We start from the raw sequence: 27,264 nt of genomic DNA on the forward strand, positions 1-27,264 counted from the left end.
AGTATGTCTTCATAAATGGTCCATTTGATGGGATAATAAGTTTCGAAGAGATCTTTCAGATTTTTTAGTGACTTTGTGACTCTGTGGACAAGGGTAGACACTGGGTTGACTTAATGTGAGCATTTATTTAGTGAACAGGCAGGAGTGCTAGAGTTAAACTTGGAAAACTGCATCACTGTTGAAGAGAAGAGTACATTGAGTGTTAGACGACAGGTTTGGTTTAAGACATGTTAAATTTAGGAGACACTGGATTGTTCTCAGAGAAAAGTCAAAACTGGGTGAATGAGAGTTACCATCAGAAGCGGGTGTTAACACTCAGCAGTGGATGCCTTATTGGGTCCCAGCTCAGCACACACCAGGGGAGGCAGCAGGAGAAGGTTCAGAATGTGGGTCTGCACCACCCATATGGGAAATCCAGGTTGAGTTCCAGGCTCCCAACTTCAACCTGGTTCAGCTCCAGATGTTGTGGGCCTTTGAGGAGTGAATTAGCAGATGGGAGCACTCTATTTCCTTTATATTTCTGTCTGCCTTTCAGATAAAACATTAAGCTGATGCCATCATATATGTTATCTTTTGTCATATTTGACCATTCGGGGGAAAGCTAAGGGTGCTTGATATGAAACCCTTAGTAATTGAAATTACTGTCCTGGTGGTCAGTAATTTCATACTCTGGGTTCTTTTATAGGAATATTGAAAATGGATTTCAGAACTCATAGAAGGATCATGTTTTCCTCAGCAGTCTAAAGAAAGTATATTAAGTGAATTTTCCTCAGGCTACCAGAAAAGTTCTAAAACTATCCTGTTAATTTTAGTGTTAATAAGAAATAGCCATCTGTGGTTTGAAACAATGAGGTTTTGTTTTTAAGGATTTATATATTTGGGGTAGGTGGTGTGGTACAGTAGGTTGTTGAGCCACCGGCTGGGGCTCGTACACCCCATCTTGGAGGGCTAGTTTGAGTCCTAGCTACTCCACTTCTGATAAACCTTCTTGCTAATTCACCTAAGGAAGGCAATGGATAATGCCTTGGAGGCTTGGGTCCCTGCCACCCACGTGGGAGACTTATAACGAAGTTTCTGATTTTGGCCTGGCCCCACCCTTACTGTTTGAAGCATTGGGGGAGTGAATCAGCAGGTGGAAAATCTCTCTGTGTGTCTCCCCCCCAACTCCTCTGTTACTCTGCCTTGTAAATAAATAAATCAATCTTTAAAATATTTATATCTTGGGGCCAGTGCTGTGGTGTAGTGGGCTTTCTCTCCCTGTGGTGCCAGCATTCGATATGGGTGCTGGTTTGAGTCCCAGCTGCTCCACTTTCGATCCAGCTCTCTGCTATGGCCTGAGAAAGCAGCAGAAGATGGCCCAAGTGCTTAGGCCCCTGCATGCACGTGGAAGCTCTTGACACCTGGCTTTGGATTGGCCCAGCTCCGGTTGTTGCAGCCATTTGGGGAGTGAACCAATGGACAGAAGATCTTTCTCTCTCTCTCTCTCTCTCTCTCTCTCTCTCTCTCTCTCTCTCTCTCTCTCTCTCTCTCTCCCCCTCTCCCTCTCCCTCTCCCTCTCCCTCTCCCTCCCTCCCTCCCTCCCTCCTTTTGTCTTTAACTCAACCTCTTAAATAAATAAATAAATAAAATCTTTTAAAAAAATGTATCTTCGGTGAAGATAATCATTAAATTAGTTTTCCAGATCAATGTTGTTAATGTCTGAGGAATCCAGAGTAATATCTTTGACATACTCCTATCCCCTTCTCCCTATCTTTTTTCATATATAGGAATAGATTTTCAGGCGATACATTTATCATTAACCCATATATAAAAAATAACTTTTTAATTTCTTATTGAGAAAGATTGTTTTTATTTTGACTTTGGTTTATACGGTTTATATGATCTTGAGCCTTTGATGCAACCCAGTTGTCATGTTTTCCAGTGTCTTTCATACACTGCCAAATTTTGTTACACAAATGAGTATAAGAAGCCAGACACGGAAAACTATCACAGGTTGTGTGAGGCCATTTATATGAAGCAACCTGAATAGCCCAGTCTATAGAGAGAGCAGAGTAGTGGTTGCCAGGGACTGGAAGGAGTGAAGAAACGGGGAGTGATTGCTTAAGGCTAGGGAGTTTGCATTTTTTGGTGATGAAAAAGTACTAAGCCAAGTAGTGGTGATGCTGATAGAATTTTGTGAATGTTCTAAAAGCCACTGAATTATATACTGTCAGATGGTTAGAATGGTAAATTTTATGTTGCATAGTTTTTACTGCAATAAAAACAGTATTGCTGTGCTGTGTTGTAGCTTCGGATTCCTAAAGCTAGTATTTCTTCTCTGTTGTATTTAGGTAAAATGATCCATTCTATGGTAGCTCATTTGGATGCTGTTACAAGTCTAGCAGTAGATCCTAATGGAATCTACTTGATGTCTGGAAGTAAGTTTGAATTTCTTGTACTCTACCCATAAGCTTTATAGAAGAATTGATAGTAATAAACTGCTTGTTCTTTTACAGGTCATGACTGTTCTATTAGATTGTGGAACTTAGACAGCAAGACATGTGTGCAAGAAATAACAGCTCATAGGAAGAAATTGGATGAATCAATTTATGATGTTGCTTTCCATCCATCAAAAGCATATATTGCCAGTGCAGGAGCTGATGCCCTTGCCAAAGTTTTTGTGTGAATCAGCAAAAACTCACATCATAGCAAAAGATTTGCTTGGACAGAAAGAGGGTCTGCATCACTGCCATCAGAAAAGGTTACTGATATGACACTACACGTGATCGGCCTGGTGAAGGCTGTTCGGGGCAGGTCGAAGTTGATGGAAATCACATCTTAATGTCAGGCTCATTAATTTAACTGTAATTAGTGTATTTCATGGGACAAAAGGAAAAAAGGACTCCAGTATTTGTGGCCTGTACTGGATACGAACTGAGCATATGTTCTGTTTTTTGTGTTTTGTGTTTTTTTTTTTTTTTTTTAAAGGTGTCTATAAGCCAATGTGGAGTCTGATCTTACAAAAAGACTCTTTTTTTGGACTCTGTGTGCTGCCTTAGGGTTAGGAATGTGGTGCTCTTGTTGGGGGAAGTGAGCTCCAAGAGTAGCTGTTTTTCATCTCTTAGTGATCTTCTGTTTATCAGTTGAATGCCACAGATTCCCTTTTAAACTTATTTTGCTTTAAAAAAAAAAAGAAAAGAAAATTTAACTTAAAATATTTTAGCATTAGTTGCACAAAATGTTTGGATAAAATTCTAGTTTTTATAAGTCTTTTTATATATTTAGCCTGTCACAACAGTGCTCAAGATTGTATTGAAGTTTGTCTGCATTATACGCCCCTAAAGCAGATCTCACTGACCCGCTGCCCTGTAACCACTTAACTTTCCTCCTTCTGCCTAATACAGCTCAGCTAAGTCCTTCCAGAAAGATGCTAAATCACCTTCATCGTCATATAAATGTCTTCATAAACCAAGGACTATTAAGTATATTAAAATGAAACAATGGGGTTTAGTACTCCAAAGGAACTCTTTAAAAAGAAAAACTAATCTTGGCATCCTATCACTATGTGATATTTTGTACATCTTACTGTATTTACAAGTTTATTTATCAAGGATTATCCATCTTGCTAATGGCCTATTATTTATTTCACTTTTTGTTGGTCTTTATATCCTTTTATTAATGTGCTAAAGGAACCTGTATATCTATTTTGGAACTCTTTGAATAGTCTAAAATAGACTAAAAATGGAATATTTTATAGTTTAAGTTACAAACCAAGGTGGTTCTCCCCAAGATATGTATCTTGGTTCACCATGATTCCAAACAAAACTATCTTGTTTGAAAATATTTGGAGTAAAATTTTATTTGCATTACGAATAGGACACAAAATAATTGAATCAGGATACAGAAATCTGTGTTTGGACTAGTTTTCCCTGTTTTATTTTTTTAGGTGTGCTTAATTTTATGGTGTAACTAAAGATTTTGTTTGTGTGATGCATGATTAAGACAATAAAGTATTTTTTCTAGTCTTCCAAAAAACTTTTCTGATCAGTTTGCAAGTTTTGATGAGTTTTGTAAGGTTTCTGTTTTACAAACTATGAATCATCCAGTTTTTAAGATTGTACCACATAGCAAACATACAGCTGTTGAAAAATAATGTATATAAAATGCATATAATAAATATTAAATTGTGTACCTGTATGTTACTGTTGGCTACATCATTTTGTGTTGAATAATAAAGTGCAATACTTTACTCTCCATAATTAAACTAGGAAATGGAGATGATTTCTTAGTGAGTCCTTCATTTTTATACTGTTCTTTTATACTTTTTACTGTGTATTGATATTCTAGTAATATTAGAACAGTAATATTAAAAATGCCTTTCTGAGTATTTTACTCCATTTTGGGGATTTTAAAAAAATATTCTATTAAAATAAGCTAGGCAATTCAAAGTAAAACAGCCCCTCTCTCTCCCACAAAGTCATAGAGATACAATTTTAAGTAATTTTCTTAGACATCTTGTTACTTTATTAAATCTGAATTTGTTAGTGGTGGTGGTGGGCCTCTGTAGGCACAACTTTCCATAGAAAAGTTCAGCAGAGAATAAACTACATTATTTGTTAAACTTATCCTTATAAATAATGCTTAGTATTACTATCTTGAAACCTTTTCCTTCTGTAAGGTAGAATCATCCTCTTTCTTTGAAGGAAATTTCATATGGGCTCAGAACACTAGAAAAATTGTGTGCAGAATTCTATTTGAATACCTGCTGCAGAAAAAAAAAAAGCTACACTGTGTGTACGTTGAGAAATTTTGTCATCTATCATGAAAATCCAAGTAGCAATTTCAGTCATTGATGATGAAACATTAAAACTTCTCAAACATTTTTTTACAGGTTGTTTTCTGAATTAAACATTCAACTAATGAACAAAATAAAGAGACAGTTTTCTCATCATTTTTTAAAATTTGAAGTAATTTAAGAAACTTTTCCAAAGCTAGTGTTGTTGCTGGCAGCTGTTCCAACCCAGTGCATCACTGTATAATGAAATGTGATTATCACTGCAATGCTTAAACTTCACTCTCTTGGAATGTATTAGAACTGAAATGGATAAAAATTAGTATATATGTTTATTTTTCTCTTACCCACTTTGGTTGTATTTTTCTCTACAATATTAAACTTTTGGAAGAGACTAAAGGAATACAAAAAGAATGTATTTATTTTCATATTATTTGTATGCTTCCATTTGTGATTTATGGTAAATTATGTAGATTAATTTGACTATTAAATATACTTTATGCATAAGGCTTAAGGTTATTTTTATATACAAATTTAATGTGTTGACTTGTTCTCAGTATGTAATTATATTCTTCTCTTTCATGTTTTATTCATGTTATTTTTCTATTGCAAACTAAAGTAATCCACTGAAGACCAACATCTCACTTAATGTATTAAAAGTCATGAATTAGGGAGTATTTTACTCCATTAGCCCAGCAGTTTAGACATCTGCATCCCAGATTGGAGTACCTGGGTTTGATTCCTGGCTCCAGCTTCCTACTAATACACACCCTGGGAAGCAGTGAAAATAACCCAAGTAATTGGGTTCTTACACCCATAGGTGACCTGGATTTTGTTCTGACTCCCTTCTTCAGGACACGAGGAGTAAAACCAGCAAGTGAGAGCTCGCTTGCTTGCTCACTACCCCCCTTAAATAAAATTTAAGTTACAAATGAGCTAGCATATTTGCAATTTAGGTGTGTCAAAACTATTTCGTAAAATGTCTTTTTAAATCCTTTTACCTTTTTAAATTTTTTTAAAGATTTATTTATTTACTTGAGAGGCAGAATTACAGCAAGAGGGAGAAAGTCATCCACTGGTTGAATTCACAAATGGCTTCAATGGTGGAAGCTGAGCCAGTCAGAAACCAGGAGCCAAGAGCTTCCTCCTGGTCTCCCATATGGGTGCAGGGGTCCAAGCACCTCGCTGTCCTCCACTGCTTTCCCAGGCCATTAGCAAGGAGCTGGATTGGAAATGGGATATCTGGCACTTGAACTGGTGCCCATATGGGATGCCAGTGCCACAGGCAGTCACTTAACCTACTAGGGCACAGCACAGGCCCCTTTAATCCTTTTTTACTATTCCCTTTAGTTGCTAACTCTTAATCCCAGTTATTTACTCATAAAATTTACAGTAACTTAAACTTGATTTCCGCTCTTCAAGTCAATAAAAGTATTAGCTTTCCTGGTTATCTGAGAAGCTTCAAAACTCTGTCCTTTATAAAATTATAAAAGGCCTAATTTCTGGAAGCTAGATTTTCATTAAAGCTTAGTGGTTTTTGTTTGTTTGTTTGTTTTTAAGGGATGGTATCCCTGAGAATTTGTAGTCTGTTACTGGAGAAAATTAAACCCATTTTTGGTTTTAATTGAAAATCTCCTTGTTACATGAACAACCATATTTACTGTTTTTTATGAAGGGGGAAGAGAGTGATTATTTTCTCCTAAGTTCATTTTGTCAAAATTACTAGTCTGAAGGGCAACTCCAGTTCTGCCTTTACCTACACATAATACCTTTATTCCTTTTACATGGGCTGTAAAAGAGATTTATTTTAACCTTTTTTAGGTCAACTGTTAAGTTTCAAATAGAATCCGTGCATATTTGAAGGGAAGTAGGGTGCACAGGTGGGCATGGGGACGGGACCTCTCTTTAGAGAAGGCAGGCAAGATGGGATGATGGAAAACCTATGTGTGGGGAGGACTTAATGAGCCAGTCACCTAGGTCATGTTGAGTCTTAATGTTCTTTCTTGGGAACGAACTTTACAATCACATTTTAAAAATGTTAATTGCAAAACTTTTCTGTTGAAAGAAGTACTCAAAAACAACTCAGTGTTTAATCTGAACAGTAGGTATTCAGTAATTGGAAAAAAATATACTTGGTATTGCATGGGTTTTTAAAAAATTGATTGGTGTTTACATTAATTAGAACAAACTCAATTTTTACCATATCTTGGAGAGAGACTTGAAATTGTAAGTAGTGTTTTAGAATAGTTACTAGCAGTTTTATTGCTTAAATATTTAAACTAGAGTGTTTTCCCTTGCATTCTCTTATTTGAAATGTGTCCTTTAAAGTATAAACAGTAAGGGGCCAGCCCTGTGGCACAGCAGGTTAAAGTTGCAGCCTACAGCACCTGCATCCCATATGGGCGCTGGTTCGAGTCCCGGCTGCTCCTCTTCCAATCCAGCTCTCTGCTATGGCCTGGGAAAGCAGTAGAAGAGGGCCCAAGTCCTTAGGCCCCTGCACCCGCGTGGGAGACCTGGAAGAAGCTCCTGGCTGCTGGCTTCGAATCAGCTCTGGTTGATGCGGTCATATGGGGAGTGAACCATTGGATGGAAGACCTCTCTCTCTGTCTCTACCTCTCTCTGTAACTCTCTTTCAAATAAATCTTTAAAAAACTAAAGTATAAGCAATAAGTAAAAACTTTAAAAGTCGTCCAAGTACTAAAAAAATTGGTAAAGTATAAGCCAAATACATCTATATACATATAAAATTAAGGCTATAAATAGAAAAATAACCCTGCTATCTTGTTTGATAATTTTGATGATGTTGTAATGAAAATGGAACATAATGGGAGCTTGATACATAATTCCTTTTCATATCATCCTAACTTTTTAGTGAGAAGTAACAGCCATCTATTGTTTAGTTTTGAGAACATCCACTTAGGTCAGAATATTTAAGAGCTTTTTAAAATTTCTCTTTCATTTTTCTTATGCAGTCAGTATAGAATGATTATAGAGAAGGAAAACTGCTTTTGGTCTAAGTACTAGATTCTTTTATTAAGCTATCGAATTTGCATATTAATACATTCAATAGGCATCTTAGAACTGTTTAGGACTTTAATTTACAATATTTCCTCTCCTGAGTTTCTGTGGGTCATGATTATGAAGTCTCAGCAGAGTGTTTTGAACAATTGTAATCAGAAAGTAGTAGCTCTAAATGAATGCTTATGTGCTTAAAATAGCTGTTGACATCTTTAATAGTTTTATATCTGATGCTACAGTATTTCAGTATTGTGAGAATACAATTTACACATTAGATCCTCTTGCACTTTCTCTTTCAGTTGTCAAAAGTCACTATTGCTGGGATTCTAAGAAATCTCTACAGATGCCCCTAATAACATCAGAAACGATTGGTTCTAATCCTGTGAACTCTCTTGTGAAGAAAGCGTGAGATTCCTTCGGTTTGGAGGCCATATCTTTCAGGTCATCCAGAGGTGCCCAAGCCACACCAACAGAGAAGATGGTGATTCCTGCAATGGAAGTATTTTTAAATGAATTAAAATCAGGTCCATCTTACATTAAAAATGATGTGCACATTTTTTTCATGTATTAGCACGTAGTCACAGAGAAAACTGCGTAGTAATTTCTGAAGAATTAAATCCCCTGTATCAAATTGTTAGGTTTTCACAGTCCTGGTATTCAAAGTTTCTCAATAGTTTAGTCAAAACCAGCAACTCTGCTATCACATTTACAGAAATATATGTTCACTGACACAGGAAAAAGTATTTGATAAGGTTGAGGATCATCCATGAAACAGTGCACTTACAAAGTAGTAATTATTAACCTGACACAGTATTATAAGAAAAAAATAACAGCAAACATGCATGGTGAAAACTTCCTTTCAGATAAGCAGGAAATCCCTCCTCTTGCCTATCACGGCAATTAAACATTGTGAGACTGCAACCAGTACGTTAAAGCAAGAATGGCACAAAAGATGGGATGAGTATATAAAGTTCTATAAGGTTGCGTTGTTGGGGGAATGGGGACAAGGGCTCTGTAGATAATGATCTAACTTAATTCTTCCATTTTAATCTTAATAATTATACAGGTAAACTGTCCCAACAATGTCTTTACTTCCAAAACAAAAATCTGGTAATAATAAACTGTCAAAAAAGATTCCTATGAAGCCTTCCAGATTCGTTGATGCATTCCAAATAGTATTAGTTGGATTCACCTCAATCCCATTTTTTCAAACTATTTGTTTAGCAGCTTCCTAATGTGGACTGCTACTGCTGTCTTCTCCTAGGGTGGAATTCCCTAACGTTTTGTTTCTGAACCAGCTCCTCCCCCACTAACCACAGCTTCATTCCCGCCCACGTTGCAGATTTAGATGATGTAAAAACTACTTGAAACCATTTCTAATCGCCACTAGCTAATCCCCTCTCCACTCTTCAACCCCTGGCACAAGTATTTTCCTCTTCTCTCTGTCTTCTCTTCAGTTCTGTGTTCTAGTTCTGATTATTCAGCTCAGACCCAATATATAATTAACAATGACAAATTGTGATGTACCCTAAAAGGCTACCCTATTTTCTGGCTTTTGTAACTTTTGCTATCACTAAGGGATAATTTTCAAGACAGTGTGGCCCCAACCTCCTGAAGTTTCATCAGAAAATATTTGGATTTAATTCACTTCAGCTTGAATACAATACTGTTGACTGTGATCAGGCTAAGTTTTAAGGAATATGACAGCAAGCAGGTCTTCACTTCAACATAGGTTAGCTGCTGATGTATAAAAACTACTTTTTTAGTCCAGATATATAGCTTAAATTGCTGTATCAGTTCTCTGTCCTACTTAATGAAAACAGTATTTCATTAATAATTACAAAAATACATAAATATATTAGAAGTCATAATCAGAAGGAAGGGAAAAGGTTAAGCATTAGGAATTGGGTAGGGGGAAATATACAGTATAGAAAAGTGAGGCTGTTGGCTCCCTCCTAAGCCACTTGCTACCATCTCCAGACAGGAGACCTCCACTTCCTTGTGGCCTATGTGTCTTGGCAACACCTTAGGTTAATTTTTTCAGGAACAAGGCCTTTGCCAAGCAAGGTTGACAGCAGAAAGAAACCTTGAATCCTATAGTTCATTATCTCAAGAGAAAATGGGAAGAAAATTTAGATGGGGTAGGTTAAAGTCTTTATTGGAGGATTTATCATGTTAGGAAACTCCAACTGAAAAGTTAGGATATATGATGACATGGGAGGCAACAGTAACCTCTGAGGATTTTGGGACACATGACATGTTTGAGGGGAGCACATGTAATGTGGATGTTGGCAAGTAAATCTCCCACCAGGCCAGTGCTTAGCAGCGTGGACTCCAGCCGGATGCCTGGATCTGAATCCTGTCTTCACTACTTAACTAGCTGTATCTCTTCGGTTTGTTTCCTTATATATAGGTGAGGAGGGTGCTTTGCCAGTTTACCAGTTAATGATGAGGCTGTTGGGACAATGACCACACTGCAAGTGTTTGTTCAGTAAACAGGAACATTTATTTACTCCTGAAATGAACTGAACCCCTCAGTTCCCTCTCATACAAAAGACAAGAACCTTACCTGCATCATGTGCGGCGGCAGCGGGGCCTCGGACATCGTCGTAGGACTGCCCGTCTGTGATGATGACCAGGAAGTTCTTGTTGGGACTGTCCCTCACGGGCCCAAACACATTTCTGACGGTAAAGGAAATGGCATCGCCAGTAGCTGTTCCACCACTCATGTAGCGGATGTTTCTTATAACGGCCAACACGTTTTCTTTGGTGCTGTAGTCAGTGAAACTGAATTCTGTGCGCTGATCATAAGTGAACTGGACGGCAGCTATCTTGGCACCGATGTCTGAGATTTCGAAAGTCTTGGCTATGTTGGAAACAAACTCGAGCATGAGGCGGAAATTGCTCTCCCCGACGCTGCTGGAGCCGTCGATCAGGAAGGCGATATTGACTGAGTTATAGCAGGTCTTGCTGCACATCATCTGCTCGTGAGTGCAGAGCTTCTGAACCAGAGGCTTCACGTATTTTGTGGTTCCAAACCAGTTGGGCATGTGGTAAGAGAAGAAGCCGTTATTCCGACAGACAGCCTGTTGGAGGAGACACAAAAGATATCCAAAGGGCTCAGACACCATTTTGTCTTAGAAATTATAAAAGCAGTCTATCTTGAGCATTCAGAGCTAATCTAGATAACGGGCCAGCCAGCCAGCACTACACGAAGAGGTCTGAAACTGAATCCCAGAGCACCACACCAGAAGCTGCCCCATGCCACTTTACCTTGTCAACAAACGCAACATCCTGAACCATCCCCAGTTCTTCAGGGATAGGCTTGGCCACCGAAACTATAAATACATTGACACCAAACTCTCTGGCCACAATGCCAGCCTCCTCGATGTCATCAGAAGGCCAGCCGTCAATAAACACCACCACCACTTTGGGGATCCCTTTTCTCACTCCAGTGTCCGCCGTGAAGAATTTCTGAGCAGTATGTTTCAATGCTTTTCCTAGGTTTGAAGAAGCACCAAACGCATTTATCACTCCTCAAATCAGATCTGTCATTCCCATAGCAACACGATACCCCTGAGTTTTAAGAACTTAAATTACATAGCACTTGGTTCTGTAATAATAATAAGGTCAACCCTTTGGTGTATTTTCCATTACAAAGTAAATATCTCAGATGGTCAACTGCAGATATAGACAAGATGTCAGTACCAGGAGGAAAAGTTGAGTTACTGCTTATGTAAAATAGCTTCAGGGCAGGTGTTTGGCCCAGCAGCTAAGACACTGCTTGAGATGACCTATATGTCCCATACTGGAGTGCCTAATGTTTGAGTCCTGGCTCAGCTCCTAATTCCTGCTTTCTGCTAGTGGCACTCTGGTAGGCAGCAAGTTACAGCTCAAGCAGTTGGGTCCCTGCCACCAGTGTGGGGGACCTGGATTGAGTTTCCAGTTCCTGGCTTTGACCTGGCCAGTCCCAGCTGTTCTGGGCATTTGGGAGTGAACCAGCAGATGGGAGCACTCAATTTCACTTGCTTGTTCTCCTCTCCCACCAAATAAGTGAAAAATTTTAAATTCTATAAAAAATACCATAATACTTTTTTGTATGTCTGACCGCTGATAACCCTGTCCTACATGACATCCCAGGTGTCCAAGTCTACTTACCTGTATTGGAATTACCCCCTCTGAAACCTACTTCCTTTATGGCAAACAAAACATCTTTGGCTGTTGTAAAGTTTTTCAAGTAAAATTCTATTTTGGGATGCTCACTAAGTAGAAAAACAAACAAAATGTTATCCATGGAATATTGGAAAGACAAACATGCCATAACAATTTTAAACCCATGTTTAAAATTTTTTGTGTTTACAATTACAGCACATTATTGGATACCCACATCCCATATTGCAGGGCCTGGTTCAAGTCCTGGCTACTCTGCTTCTCATTCGACTTCCTGTTAATGTGCATCCTGGCAAGCAGTAGAGATAGCTCAAGTACTTAAGTCTCTGCCACCCACACAGGAGACCCAGATGGAGTTCCTGGCTTGTGGTTTGGGTCTGGCCCAGCCCCAGCTGTTGTGGACATTTAGGGAGTGAAGTAGCAGATGAAGATCTCAAAACTGACACATATAAGTTATATGCACTTATGGGATACCATGTTGAAATCTTTCAATACATGTATACACTTGTAAAGTCAGAAGTTTTTAATTTTTAAAAAATTTATTTGACAGAGTTAGACAGTCAGAGACAGAGAGAAAGGTCTTCCTTCCATTGGTTCACCCCCCAAATGGTCACTACAACTGGAGCTACGCTGATCCGAAGCCAGGAGCCAGGTACTTCTTCCTGGTCTCCCATGCGTGTGCAGGGCCCAAGCACTTGGGCCATCCTCCACTGCATTCCTGGGCCACAGCAGAGAGCTGGACTGGAAGAGGAGCAACCGGGACTAGAACCCGGCGCCCATATCGGACGCTGGCACCGCAAGGCATTGGAGGATTAGCCAAGTGAGCCAGGGTGCAGGCCCCAAGTCAGAAGTTTTAAGTCAGGGGCCGGTGCTGTGGTGTAGTGAGTTAAGCCACCACCTACAGCACTACCATCCCATACAGGTGCCGGTTCTAATCCCAGACGCTCTACTTCCAATCCAGTGCCCTGTTAATGTGCCTGGGAAAGCAGCAGATGGCCCAAGTTCTTGGGTCCCTGCAACCACATGGGAGACCCTGATGAAGCTCCTGGCTCTTGGTTTCAGCCTGGCTGTTGCGGCCACTGGGAATGAACCAGCAGATAAAAGACTTCTCTTTGCCTCTGACTCTCCTTCTCTATAACTCTTACAAATAAAAAATTTTTTTTGGACAGGTAGAGTTATACACAGTGAGAGAGAGAAAGGTCTTCCTTCCATTGGTTCACCCCCAAATGGCCACCATGGCCGGTGCTGTGCCGATTTGAAGCCAGGAGCCAGGTGCTTCTTCCTGGTCTCCCATGGGGTGCAGGGCCCAAGCACTTGGGCCATCCTCCACTGCCCTCCCGGGCCACAGCAGAGAGCTGGCCTGGAAGAGGAGCAACCGGGACTAGAACTGGCACCCATTTGGGATGCCAGTGCTGCAGGTGGAGGATTAAGCAAGTGAGCCACGGCGCCAGGCCCTCAAATTTTTTCTTTTTAAAGTCAAACAACATCCAAGGTTTTTTCTTAATCCCTCGGTATAGAGCTCACCAAGGCATTGCATCCTTATTGTACAATTATCGGGGATATTTGAGAAATGTAACAAAGACAATTGCTACATTGAGGGGTTAGTATATTTTGGCTAATGCATTAAATACATGTCACATGTATGATCTCATTCTATAACTCTACAAGACAGAAGTTATTATCCCAGTTAGGTCAGTGAAGGAACCAAGGCTCAGGGCATTGAGGTAATGTGACATAATGGTGAAAAAACAATAGAATAATTGGGGAACAATCAACAATCAACAATATGGGAATATCATGAAACATCATTTTGGGTGAGTATTTGTGATCAGAATATGCTCAAAATACTAAAGGATGAGCACAAAGATAGAAGTCACTTTTATAGCTTGGGCTGTTGAAAAAAAATACATATATAGTCCAATATTTTCTTAAAATACTGAAATCAAGTGAAACATGTTTATATGTAGGAGGTATGATTTCGGAAATTTTCTTTGAGCTTTATATACTTTTCAAACTTTCTATAATGAGCATATTCTAATTTGAAAAGCTATCAGGGGGCCGGTGCTGTGGTGCAGTGGGTCAACACCTTGGTCTGAAGTGCCGGCATCCCATATGGGCGCTGATTTGAGACCCGGCTGCTCCTCTTCCAATCCAGCTCTCTGCTATGGCCTGGGAAAGCAGTAGAAGATGACCCAAGTCCTTGGGCCCCTGCACCTACGTGGGAGACCTGGAAGAAGCTCCTGGCTCCTGGCTTCAGATCAGCACAGCTCCAGCCGTTCTGGCTAGTTGGGGAGTGAACCACTGGATGGAAGACCTCTCTCTCTCTCTCTGCCTCTCCTCTCTCTGTGTAATGCCGACTTTCAAATAAATAAATAAATAAATCTTAAAAAAAAGTTTAAAAAAACTATCAGTAAATATTTTTAAATGAGTAAGATGAAAAGATCATGTTTCATATCTCCAGCTAAGAGAATGTGGAATGAACTAAAAATGACAGAACGGGAAGAACAGAGCCATCACTGCATCATCTTTCCGAGAAGGGAACTTGGTAATCAAGCAGAGGGCGTGGGCACAGATACTCTGTGTAAGTAGCAGGATCTCCGTCTACCTCCTAGTCCTCTTACAGTTAGCATCCAATTCTCTAAATCCTCTCAATCCAAAAGCAAGACACTCAGACCTGCTTGTCTGCATATGTAGTCTGAAGTCCCGAACTGACAGCTTGGGAATCCAGCTTGTCCACAACTCAACATGATTCTATTGAGCGGAAATGAATGTACCTACTAAAAGGATGGATAATTTATCATTCAAGACAGGACTCAAGTCTTCTCCCATTTTTACAAGGTTGGTACCTGGCTTGAACGAGGCCCACGTGTGGGCCTTCTGTTCCAATTCCCAGCATCAGAGCCACTTTCCCAACAAAATTCTTCTGCAGGTTAAATCGGCGCTGTCCAATGTTAAAGCTTCCATCGATCAGAAATGCAATGTCTGCTTTGCAGTCTGTGAACACAGAAGTCTTTTGTTAAGAGTATCAAGAGTGAAGAGGGGGAAATGCCATTTTCCCAAGTGGGTATTTTGAGTCTTACCTTTATTGCCAGTTTTCTTTTCTGGTGTTTTCTTTAGCCTTTTACCTAAAACAATAGAAACACTTGGCATTAGCAAAAGGAGGACGGTTTCCATAGTGAGCAGCCCTTACCAGGAAAAGCTCTTGACAAGGAGTGTCATTTTTTTTTTTTTTTTAATTTGACAGGCAGAGTTAGACAGTGAGAGAGAGAGAGAGAGAGAGAGAGAGAGAGAGAGAGAGAGAGAGAGAGAGAGAGGGGTCTTCCTTCCAATGGTTCACTTTCCAAATGGCCGCTACGGCCGGCGCTGGGACGATCTGAAGCCAGGAGCCAGGTGCTTCCTCCTGATCTCCCATGTGGGTGCAGGGCCCGAGCACTTGGGCCATCCTCCACTGCCCTCCCGGGCCTCAGCAGAGAGCTGGACTGGAAGAGGAGCAACCGGGACTAGAACCTGGCTCCCATATGGGATGCTAGCACCGCAGGTGGAAGATTAACCAAGTGAGCCACAGCGCTGGCCCCAGGAGTATCACTTTTTAAGACTTGAAAAAATTTCATGTTCTCATGGTTTTCTGGACCAGGGAACAATGCTCCAACAAAGAAATAAGGGAGGACCGGAATAGGCCCATACATTTGATATTTGACTTTAATCCAGGACTTTGATATTCCAAACCCACAGCTGAGCAAGTTTGGAAACTCAGTTAAAATCCGATGTTCTGGGGTCAGCACTGTGGGAGGTAAAGCTGCTGCCTGCAGTGCAGGCATCCTGTATGGATGCAGGTTCGAGTCCCAGCTGCTCCACTTCTGATAATAGCTCCCTGCTAATGCACCTGGGAAAGCAGCAGAGGATGGCCCAAGTCCTTGAGCCCCTGCACCCAAGTAGGAGACCTGGAAGAAGCTCCTGGCTCTTGGCTTTGTATTGGCCCAGCTCCGGCCATTACAGCCATTTTGGGGAGTGAAACAATGGATGAAAGATTGCTATCTATGTAACTCTGCCTTTCAAATGAATAAATAAATATTTTTAAAAAATGTTTTCATTTATTTGGCTTTAACACTTGCCAAGGTCTAGAAAACAGACCCCTGGCTGTTTCTTGCAGTCGCCACATACCAATTCCTTTGATTCCTTTTACACTGCCGTAATTTAGGGAACATAAAGAAAAAAACACAAATGGAACTAGAAAGAAGCTGCAAGGCCTGGGTTATCAAATCAGGAAGAAAGAGGAGGACCTCAGGAGAGAGGTAGCAGAGTTCATAACTGACAATATAGTAAGGAAAAGGAATTTGAAACAAAATAGAATGCTTAACAATATTTATATTAAAATATATTTTATATATTTAATATATACATTTAGCATATTTGCTGTGTTTCTCTTTAATTGATTTTCAAAAGGAAAGCTTCGACAATAACACATTCATGACTCAAATGCTGTGGCATGCAACCATGAAAAAGGTTCCCTAGTTCATACCTGCTGGGGGCCGTGCTGTGGATACTGCTCGTCCTGTGGCTTCCTGGGTGCTACTTTTGCCTTCTGTTAAGATAAAGAAAAGCTTATATTTCCCTCTTCTACAGCATCAAAGTATTAAAGAATTTAATTTTGGATTCTGTAGGTTGATAAACATAACAGCGTAATGGTGGCTGCAGATATGAGCACCACGCTGCGTGTTCTCAGTGAACCAAAAGGAATTCTTCAGCTGTCATCTTCTAAAGGATTACTAAAAATGAGTTCACCAGTTTTTCAGGGCAAGTGTTCAAGCATTCTGACTGCACACAATTCAAGTTCCTGGGGCCACCATCTCACTACAAGGCTGTTCCTCCCCCATTTACCCAAGGTGGGCTACAGAGGGTACTTGACCCTCTCGTCTCCCGATTCAAAACCATAGCTGACCTCTTCTTGGCCATAAGTTTTGCCATCAAAGAGGCTGGGCTAAGAAAAGCAGCACACATTTTTTTGGAGGGGGCAGTGTTAATACAAAAGTGAGAACAACGTAACTGTACCTACTCGTCACCGTGAAAGAAGCGGACCATCTGGAAAGCGTCTGCGAGCGGACGCCGTTGGCATCTGCTGAGGAATAGTTTTCCCGGCCAGGGAGGCTGTAGACTCGCACAGGTCCCCCTGAGGTGCCGATCACTCCCCTGCAACACAAGTGGTTAGGCTGGGACGCTCCCCGCACCAGGGCATCGGACTGACTCACAGGCTGTGCTGCACCTGTTGCTCTGATGAATCAAGGAAACAGCTCAGCAGGGAAGGCATCTAGGAAGCTGCCAGCCTTCTCAAAACCTGCTTACAACAGCAACAAGACCTGCCTGGGGCCACGGCTTTGTGCTGCTGTTGATGAGAATACACTTGTAATGGCCTGTTCCCGGCAGCTCAGAGATCAACAAGAGCGCACGGAAGATACTCTAACTGTATGCCCTGGAATGGCATTTTATAAAAATGTATGCTAGCGGCCTTTCCAACGCAGAACAGCATGGCACCTGCTAGCAACAGTGACCCTGGGCAAGATATCTGACAGTCTCTGAGTTCCTGCTCCTCATCTACAAAACTCTATGTTGTAGAACCATAGCAGAAGAAATGACAGGCATATAGTAAAACATGGTGCAATCAGGAATGCTTTAGAATCACAAATCTAGTTATCCAGAAGAGAAATTTGCCTGTCAGAGAGCTTCCCTTATGTATTTACTGTTTCAAGGAAAGCCAGGAAAACTCTGCAAAGGAACCCACTTTCTAAGGCCAAAGTTGGCAAGGAAAAAAAAAAAAGAAGAAAAGAAAAGAAAAGCAGGGAGGAAGGGGTTGCAGGTGGCTGCTGGGAGACGGGAACCGGCATGCTAGCAGGTGTCTCCCCACCATGAGCTCCGGCTTACCTATGGATAGCGGCCCCACAGATGCTGGACACAGCAGCATACACTATGTTCCCAAACACGGAGAATTCCTCCAGGGGGCAGCCGGCGGGGCACAGGACATCTGCTTTCTCCTTCCTGATATCCAAGCCTCTGGTAGTGCACGTGATGGCCAAGGGAACTGCAGAGAAAGCAGGGGAGAGCAGTCACTTGGTTCCTCAGGCTTCTGGGAAGGCAGGGTGGGAGAGCTGCGCTTTACTTCCCTAATTTCTACGCCTACGTTATTCTACGAATAACGACTGATGTACTGTTCTATACCATTCCAGGTTTTAATGAGCCAAAAGCTGGCTTTCCAATTGAAAGTAGTCCCCAGCCACACCAAAAGCCTAATGGGAGAACTTACCCAGTTCTCAACCCTGTTGGAAATAAGACACTTGGAAATATTTCAGATCCAGAAAGTAACGGCGGGCAATGAACATTTACTCAATGAGATGTAAAAATCGCAACTCTGCTGACACCGTGTCCCTAAGGCAGTGCGTGCTGAGGGTGTTCAATCTGGGCTGAGCTTGCGGGGGAACACCTACACCAACACACACTTGTCTAAGCCAGCATTCCCTTCCCTGAACCATTATCCCAACTGTTACCAACGCGGAGCCCCAACACCACCTATTAACGTAGGCAAACCAGGGAACTGCTGCTTGTTTAGATTCCCAGATTCTTCAGCGCCATCATTCATTTCCCCGATGAGGAAGTTAAAGCCATGGGTCAATTTGCTCCAGAAAGCATTCTTCGAACTCCCCACGGCCAAGAAACCGCCAGGAAGTCGCTCCCTCCAGGACGGATCATTTTTATCTCCATTAAACCCGGCTATTTCTGCGCCAGATCTGCCCCCAAAGACACATCGGGTGATGAATGCATTTTCAGAAAGCACTCTCTATTTTTAAGTTTTGAGTCAACCTGCCTAAGTAAGAACATTAAAATTGTTATTGCAAAGAGGGAAGTAAAGACAAGCTGATGGCCACGTGGGGCCAGACATGGGATCACAGAAGTCGATCGGTTTCTTGAGGATAGCACACTAGATTAAAATCATTCAGTGCTATTTGCCAAACATAGCAAACTGCCTACCCAAATCCTGTTGAGACGGATGCTTCCAACACCCAACCCCCCTTTTCTTCCAAGACAGGGGTATACTGTCTGGCCGCACTGCCCAGGGACCCCGCCTTGTGCAGTCCACCGGGGAAGGGAGGGTGTTGCCAGGTGTCACGCCCGGTCTTTGGCTCTGAAACCCTCTGCAGCGCTGGGAAAGCTACAGCCCTCGTCCCGGCACTGGTCTCGTGCCTGTGCTCCAAGAGCCTTCACCCTGTGGGTTCCGGGCGGGGAGATCGCCCTCCACTGCCAGCACCGACCTCCTCGGGGTGGGGGTGGGGGGGCAGGGTCCGTGTGCGGGAGACCCGCGCTCAGAGGCAACACTTAGCCTTTTTCCTGCGTCCCAAGAAAGCGACGGCTCGTGGACATGAGTGCGCCTCTTACCTTGCACAAAATACACGTCCCTACGCGTGGAACACGTGGAACGAACTCTTTTTGGACTTTCTCGCACGCCAAGTGGGACGGAGAAGGCCGCTTTTACCATAGCGGTACACCTGGAAGCAAAGCTAGTGCGCCGACCAAGGCGGGCCAACCCGGCGAGCCTCGCCCCCTCAGGGCGACTACAGCCCCAGGTCGGGTCTTCGAGGCTTCTCCGCGACCCCACACGCAGCGGCACCGCCCGGGAGAGCGTGGCCCGGCCCCGGCCAGCCCGGGAGCCCGGCTCGTGCGTGGACGCGGTGCACGCGCTCTTCCCCGTGCCTCGCTACCGACCCACGCCCGGGGCCCCCGGCGTGCGAGGCACGGGTTAGCCACGGCTGCTCGCGTGCCTGCGGTACGCCAGGTGGCGGCTCCCACATTCGCACGATCCAGCTCTGGGCCCCAAACCAGGGTCCGGGGGCCCTGATCGGAACCCCTCGGATCGCCTGGCCCCTCCCCGGGACCCGCGGACTCACCTGCTCCCTCGCTGCCCGCCGGCTCCGGCAGCGGCAGCAGCAGACACACACCTGCGGAGAGAGAGCGAGCAAGCGAGCGCTGGCAGCAGTCCCAGCCGGCCGCGCGCGAGGGGAAGGGGCGCCGGGGACGCCTACCCACCGAGGCAGAGAGCTGGGAGCCAGGCTGCAGACATGGTGGCTGAGCGGCGGTCGGGACCTGGGAGACAGCGAGAAGGTGCAAGAGGCTGGGGAGGGGAGAGGGGGGCCGGGAGCCGAGGCCCCGCGTCCCCACCGCACCGCGCCTGCCCCTCCTCCGAGATCCCGCACCCCTCGCAAACCCTGGGGCAGCCGAGGGGAGGGAAGAGGAGGAGCAGCCGCGGCTCCGGGGCCAGCGCCCCCTGCGCTCCCACTGCAAATCGATGTGCAACCCGGGGCCGCACCGGGAGAGATCGGAGCGCCCACGCTAAGACGGACAGACAAGCCCGGGCTCCGCACCTGCGTGGGATCCGCACGGCTGCACCCGAGTGCCGACAGCTCGGCTCCCGGGGCCGCTATAAAGGCCGGGCCGCGCGCATGAGCACTGCGCGGGGGGCGCGGGGCGGGGGCTGGGCGCGGGTCCCGGGGCCCCGCGGCGGCCGTCCGGCTCCGCCCTCTCCCCCTCTGCACCCCCTAGGGAGGCCGGCGCGGAGGCGCCACCCCCGCGGCGAGGGGCTCGGCCACCTGGGCTCCGCGTGCGTCCCTCGGGGAGGCGCGACGGTGCCGGACAGAGTCCTGCGGGGCAGGCGTCGGGGCGGGCAGCGCCCCCGGGGAGCCCCAGTGCTGGGGCGCGGCGGTCCCCACGGGCGGTCCGACGGCGAGGGCGACAGGACGCTCGGCCGGCTGCTGCCGTGCAGGGGAGGGCGGCGGCTCCCTGTGCCCTTTCTCCTGCTCTTTCAGCGAGGTGGGCTTTCCGACTTGGCAGCCCCGCTGTGGGTTGGGTCACGAGACCCGCACACCCTGGGCACTCTTTCAAGGTGGAAATGGGTCAGGGGCAGCACACGGGGCCAGTGGCACGGGTGGGTGGCCTGTGGCTGCGGGGGAGCCACCCTCGGGCCCAGCAAACCCCAAGGCTACCTCTGGCCCGGTACACTTTCCGTGCGCTTGTTCAGTTGTGACTTATTCGCCATAAATCCTTCCCATGTTTACACTAAAGTGCAAACCGGCATCCCCACCATGACCCCGGTGCTGGCGCTCGCTGGCCAGTCCCGTTCCCAGCCCCACTCGTCTACTTCCTCGCCCGCAGCCTCGCGGTGGGTGGACGGCTACCGCCCTAGGGCTCCACTTTCCCCGAGTGCGTCCTGAGACTCACGCCTGGTGGTCTGTAAGGTTACTTGCTTGCTTGCTATTGCTGAGTAGTAGTCCCACCGCGTTTGCATCCTGTCATTTGAGAAGCAGAGACAGACAGCAATCCCAGTCTACTGCCTTGGCCCATTCCCTAGGCGCCAGCAGTGGGCTCCCGGACGGGAACCAGGAACTTGATCGAGGTCTCTCACGCGAGTGGCGGGAGCCAAATCGTTTGAGCCATTACCGCGGCTCCCTCGGTTCCTAACCAGCAGGAAGCTGGAGTCCTGGGTGTCAACAACCGGGCCAAATGCCCACCCTCCCCTCTCGTTTTTTATGGAGGAACAAGCATCCCAGCATCGCCTGGAAACCAGAGCCTGGCCACCTGAAGGCTTTCTGGTTGGGACCCCTGCGTGTTTCCAGGGGCGGCGGCTGGGGACTGTTGCTGCTGGGCGGGGGTGGGGGGGTGGGGGAGGGGATGTGATGTGTATTGTCGCGGTTGCTTTAAAGATTTCATCTTTCCCCTAATAGAATTACTCTTTTCTTAGACATCCAGTGACCCAGCCACAGCCCTTGACATGTTCCGTGGGAGAAATTTCAAGCCTCAGGACAATGAAAGCTGTCTTCCATCAGGGTTAGATAACTTCCCATTAGGCGGGGCACGTTGTCGTGATGCTATGTCATTAGGGATCGTTCACCTCCTGGACCAAAGCCACCACTGTGCTGCTGAGCAGGCAGGTGCCCGCAGGGCCAGAGTGGGGCATGGTGTCCAGGGCTCCCTTGGGGCACAGGTGGCCTCCTGGGATGTAATTTCACAGAGAGATTTGGCAGAGGCTAAACTATGCTGCCATTTCCATGATACACCCTGGGTCTGTGACCATTTAAAAAGAAAGGAAACACCTCATTGAATTTCATGCTTATTTACCCCAAGATTCATTTTAATTATTTTGTTTTGAAACAAAAAAAGGGAAGTTAGTCATTATTTAATTTTTATTTTTGGACAGGCTGATGGAGGAGGATGGTGGAGGAGTGGGGATCAGAGTTTGCATTCTCACTTTGTACCTGCCCTCACCATAAGGAAAAATACCTGCATGAAAGAAACAATTGGCCCAGTTGTTTCGGAAATATCTGAAGCAGAGAGGCAGGTCAAACCTGGGTGCATTTGAATTAAAATATGAATTGCTGGGGCCAGCGTTATGGCACAGTGAGCTAAGCTGCTGCCTGAGATACCTCTGGCATCCCATTTCGGAACACTGGTTCCAGTCCCAGCTGCTCCGCTTCTGATCCATCCTCCCTGGGAGAGCAGCGGAAGATGGTCCAAGTACTTACCTCTGCCACTCTCGTGGGAGACCAAGATGGAATTCCTGGCTCCTGCCTTCAATCTGGCCCAGCCAAAGTTGTGGCTATCTGTGGGGAGAAACAACAAATGGAACATCCCTCTCCTTCCTCTCTCTCTCTCTCTCTCTCTCTCTGCCTTTCAAATAAATAAATACATCTTTTTTTAAAGGTGTATTTTTTTTATTTGAAAGTCAGTGTTACAGAGAGAGAGGAGAGGCAGAGAGAGAGAAAGATCTTCCATCTGCTGGTTCACTCCCTAATTGGCTGCAACAGCCAGAGCTGTGCTGATCTGAAGCCATGAGCCAGGAGATTCTTCCAAGTCTCCCACACGGGTGCAGGGGCCCAAGGATTTGGACCATCTTCTACTGCTTTCCTAGGCCATAGCAGAGAGCTGGATTGGAAGTGGAGCAGCTGGGTCTAGAACTGGCACCCATTTGGGATGCCGGCGCTTCAGGACAGGGTGTTAACTGGCTATACCATAGTGTGCAGGCTTACATTATTTATTTATTTATTTATTTATTTATTTATTTATTTTTAGTGAGTTGTTTGGATGATGGTTTTATATTCAGTTGGATAACACTTCAGGGTAGTATACTCCTAGGATATTTGACTAGTTTATTCTGCTTTAATTAAGAGTATTTGATATTCAAAATTGAGACTAATTGGGGAGCCTTAAAAAGCACTGCTGCTTGGGTCCCTCCCCAGAGGTGTTAGTAGAACGGGTCTGGGGTGTGAGCATTTTAAACTCTCTAGGTGATGCGTATGTGCAGCCTGGGGTGCATTATACCTAGCTCGATGTTAGAGGTTAAGTAATAGTTCTCATTTTTGCATTCTTTCACTATTGTCTCATTAGAGTTCCACCTCGAACGCCTTTGCTGCATTCCTCTGATGAAACGTGGAAGCCTTTTTCGCCCTGGTGGTTAAGAGAAATCCCAGCAGAAGGGTAACAAAGTCTATTTCAAACCTGATTTTCCCGGAGCGCGCCACCTGCTCACAAGGCTCTGTACAGCGTGAGCTGGTGATGTCAAGGGAAGGAGCTGCTACACCTGACACCCTAGGTAAATGAATGAAACAATCCCATTCTGTCTTGGCATTTGCTACCTTGCACTGATTTAAAAGAATGCTTTTATTTTAGGGAAGTTTCAGGTTTACAGGAAAATTTCTCAGAGACTACAGAGTTCCCAAACACTCCACCCCCAGAATCCCCTAGTGTTAGCATCTTACTTAGTATGGCACAGTTGTCACAATGAATGAACCAGTCCTGATAGATTGTTATTGACTAAAGTCTGTGTTTTATTCGGAGTTCCTTGGCTGTACCTACGTCCCTTTTCTGTTCCTGGATCTCACCCAACTCACCACACTGTAACCCTCGGGCCCCTCTCCGCGGTGACACAATCTCCAATTTCCTTGTCTTTGATGACCTTGACAGTTTTGAGGAATATTGGTCTGGTACTTTGTAGAATGTTCTGCAATTGGGACTGGCTAATGTTCTTCTCACTATTAGATGGGGCCTATTGCGTTATGGGGAGAAAGACCACACAGGTGAGGTGACGGTCTCATCATGCTGTCTCGAGGGTCCACGCCGCCGGACGACTTAGCACTGTTGATGGGGACTCCGGGCACGTGGCCGCAGTCGTGTTTACCAGCCCTGTCCACTGTACATTTACACATCTGTTCTGCCTTCCCAAGCTGCACTCTTTGCAAGGAAGTCGTGTCCTTAAGGAGCAGGGAGTTAGGTTCAGCCACCTTGAGGGCAGAGTGTCTACATAAATGATTGAGAATTCTTCTGTGTGGGATATTTGTCTCTTCTTCCCTACTTATTATTTATTTTTGTTTTTTATTTGTGGCAACTCTTCTCTGAAAGGCTGTCAGCTCCTTGAAGGCAGAGTATTCTGTTTTCTTCTCTGTATTCCCAATAACTTGCACAATGCTTTGGGGTACGGAGCATGCGCTCAGTCACTGATGTGGAGGGTGGACTACCAGCTTCCACCCCAGGGTGTCCTCTGATGATGGCTTATCCTTCATTTCACTGTAAGATCTGGGCCACAAAGTTGCCCATTTGGCTCTTGGCGCAAGTGTCATCAAAATTCTAATGGTGATCTTTTTTATTTTTTAATTTATTTGACAGGTAGAGTTATAGGCAGTGAGAGGGAGAGAGACAGAGAGAAATGTCTTCCTTCCGTTGGTTCACCCCCAAATGGCCGCTACAGCCAGAGAAGGCTGCTATGGCCCGAGAAGGGAACTTGGTAATCAAGCAGAGGGCGTGGGGACAGATACTCTGTGTAAGTAGCAGGATCTCTGTCTACCTCCTAGTCCTCTTACAGTTAGCATCCAATTCTCTAAATCCTCTCAATCCAAAAGCAAGACACTCAGACCTACTTGTCTGCATATGTAGTCTGAAGTCCCGAACTGACAGCTTGGGAATCCAGCTTGTCCACAACTCAACATGATTCTATTGAGCAGAAATGAATGTACCTACTAAAAGGATGGATAATTTATTATTCAAGACAGGACTCAAGGCCGGTGACTCAGCTCACTAGGCTAATCCTCCGCCTTGCGGCGCCGGCACACCAGGTTCTAGTCCCAGTCGGGGCGCCGGATTCTGTCCCGGTTGCCCCTCTTCCAGGCCAGCTCTCTCTGCTGTGGCCCGGGAGTGCAGTGGAGGATGGCCCAAGTGCTTGGGCCCTGCACCCCATGGGAGACCAGGAGAAGCACCTGGCTCCTGCCATCAGATTAGCACGGTGCGCCGGCCACGGCGGCCATTGGAGGGTGAACCAACGGCAAAGGAAGACCTTTCTCTCTGTCTCTCTCTCTCTCACTGTCCACTCTGCCTGTCAAAAAATAAATAAATAAATAAATAAATAAATAAAGACAGGACTCAAGTCTTCTCCCATTTTTACAAGGTTGGTACCTGGCTTGAACGAGGCCCACGTGTGGGCCTTCTGTTCCAATTCCCAGCATCAGAGCCACTTTCCCAACAAAATTCTTCTGCAGGTTAAATCGGCGCTGTCCAATGTTAAAGCTTCCATCGATCAGAAATGCAATGTCTGCTTTGCAGTCTGTGAACACAGAAGTCTTTTGTTAAGAGTATCAAGAGTGAAGAGGGGGAAATGCCATTTTCCCAAGTGGGTATTTTGAGTCTTACCTTTATTGCCGGTTTTCTTTTCTGGTGTTTTCTTTAGCCTTTTACCTAAAACAGTAGAAACACTTGGCATTAGCAAAAGGAGGACGGTTTCCATAGTGAGCAGCCCTTACCAGGAAAAGCTCTTGACAAGGAGTGTCATTTTTTTTTTTTTTTAATTTGACAGGCAGAGTTAGACAGTGAGAGAGAGAGAGAGAAAGGTCTTCCTTCCAATGGTTCACTCCTCAAATGGCCGCTACAGCCGGCGCTGGGACGATCTGAAGCCAGGAGCCAGGTGCTTCCTCCTGATCTCCCATGTGGGTGCAGGGCCCGAGCACTTGGGCCATCCTCCACTGCATTCCCGGGCCACAGCAGAGGGCTGGACTGGAAGAGGAGCAACTGGGACAGAATCAGGCACCCATATGGGATGCTGGCGCCACAGGTGGAGGATTAACCAAGTGAGCCACGGCGCTGGCCCCTAATGGTGATCTTGACACTGTCCCAAGCCCTCTGTACATTCCAATTGCATCTTTGTGACACAGCTGCAAAATGGATATCATCCTGATTTTATGAATGAAATACCAGTCCTGGACTGATAAAGGCTCTCGTCCCAAGGCACACAGCTAGAAAACAGAGCCAGGATTCAAATCTAGATCTTCAAAGTCAACGGTCTGCTCTACCAGATTGTATTGTGTTTTCCCTCATGGTGGCCAAAAAAAAATTCACAAGGAAAAAGACTAAATAAATGCCAAAGGGGAGTGGAATTGACAAGCACTGTAAAACTATAGACCAATCAAAAAGAGAAATCCCTGAGTAAAGAAGTGAGTTCTTTGAAATTGGTCCATCCTTAAGAGAAACGTGTGATCTGTAGGTGGGCATAACAAGGTATTTAGGAATATTATGCATTCCAAACAAAAATACAGGAGGTTCTGCTCATATGTTTAGCATTCATGTCAAATAATAATTTCTAAAATGCGTTGATCTGGAGCAAAACCCTGAAGTGATTCATTAGCTTCTGAGATGGGTGGGGCTTCGTGCTGATCCTAAAGCCTTCACGCCGAGGGTCTGCTCTAGAAATCACGCTTCTACTGTTCATCTGCTGGGGCTGTTGATTCTTCCCTTCCTCGGTGGAGGTGGTTGATTTGTGGCATGGTGGTCAGCTGGTGGTGAGAGCAGTGAGTATTTGAAGTCATTGATCCAGCAAGCTTTCTACCATGGAACTGTTAAGATCTATCTTGTAGATGTCATTCTGGGGGATTATGTATTGACAAGGTTGCTAAAAAGTGAAATGCATGTAACAGTTTCTATTGAAATGAAGAGTACAAGCTGAATACAGATTTTTTTCCAAATAATTTTTCCTCTGTAGCAAAAGCAGATTTGTGTAGCATGAGAGGCACCTCTTTGCAATATGGTGGATATGTATGATTGAAATGTTTAATAAGGATTAATTCTATCTCTATTTTTCTAAGTTTACTGTTCTGCTGTGATACTGTTTTCAAAATAATTGTTGAAGAAATTATAATATTTTGTCAAATCTAGGCCTTGATAAAATGTAAGCTATACAGTCATTAACATGACTTTACATAAGAAAATATGCTTTGGGGAGAGCTATGCTA

General features: G+C 44.7%; 2 protein-coding genes and 1 long non-coding RNA gene across 8 annotated transcripts in view; 2 read left to right on the plus strand and 1 right to left on the minus strand.

Moving 5' to 3' along the window:
* Positions 1–4,260, plus strand: part of STRN3 (striatin 3) — a 106,663-nt gene extending 102,403 nt beyond the window's left edge. For all 4 annotated transcript variants that reach the window (XR_016217908.1, XR_016217909.1, XM_008269473.5 and 1 more), the window contains 2 exons: positions 2,331–2,417; positions 2,496–4,260. Coding sequence is in view for 2 of the 4 variants with exons in the window: in XM_008269473.5 (XP_008267695.3) it covers positions 2,331–2,417; positions 2,496–2,665 (257 nt within the window). In the remaining 2 variants the exon portion in view is untranslated. The remainder of the gene's footprint in view (positions 1–2,330; positions 2,418–2,495) is intronic.
* Positions 4,261–7,777: 3,517 nt separating this feature from the next.
* On the minus strand, positions 7,778–20,608 carry COCH (cochlin). 3 transcript variants are annotated; one of them, XM_089309832.1, is made up of 12 exons: positions 20,590–20,608; positions 20,030–20,086; positions 19,891–19,941; positions 17,876–18,032; positions 17,013–17,146; positions 16,479–16,541; positions 15,040–15,084; positions 14,806–14,953; positions 11,948–12,051; positions 11,063–11,289; positions 10,359–10,875; positions 7,778–8,277 (listed from the first exon to the last, which is right to left on the minus strand). In XM_089309832.1, the coding sequence occupies exons 2-12, from the start codon at positions 20,061–20,063 to the stop codon at positions 8,102–8,104; spliced, it is 1,656 nt and encodes a 551-aa protein (XP_089165958.1). In that variant the 5' UTR covers positions 20,064–20,086; positions 20,590–20,608; the 3' UTR covers positions 7,778–8,101. The 3 variants fall into 3 exon arrangements, with proteins under 3 accessions (XP_089165958.1, XP_002718170.3, XP_089165957.1); XM_002718124.6 differs by lacking the exon at positions 20,590–20,608 and adding an exon at positions 20,365–20,398; XM_089309831.1 differs by lacking the exon at positions 20,590–20,608 and having other exon boundaries at positions 20,030–20,398.
* On the plus strand, positions 19,964–23,517 carry LOC138844638 (uncharacterized). The gene is made up of 3 exons (XR_011380780.2): positions 19,964–20,104; positions 21,738–21,823; positions 23,381–23,517. It is a non-coding gene; the product is annotated as an uncharacterized LOC138844638 (long non-coding RNA).
* The last annotated feature ends 3,747 nt before the right edge of the window (positions 23,518–27,264 follow it).

This window comes from Oryctolagus cuniculus, chromosome 12 (assembly GCF_051225735.1).
Source record: "Oryctolagus cuniculus isolate XC-2025 breed Fujian yellow rabbit chromosome 12, ASM5122573v1, whole genome shotgun sequence".
NCBI lineage: Eukaryota > Metazoa > Chordata > Mammalia > Lagomorpha > Leporidae > Oryctolagus > Oryctolagus cuniculus.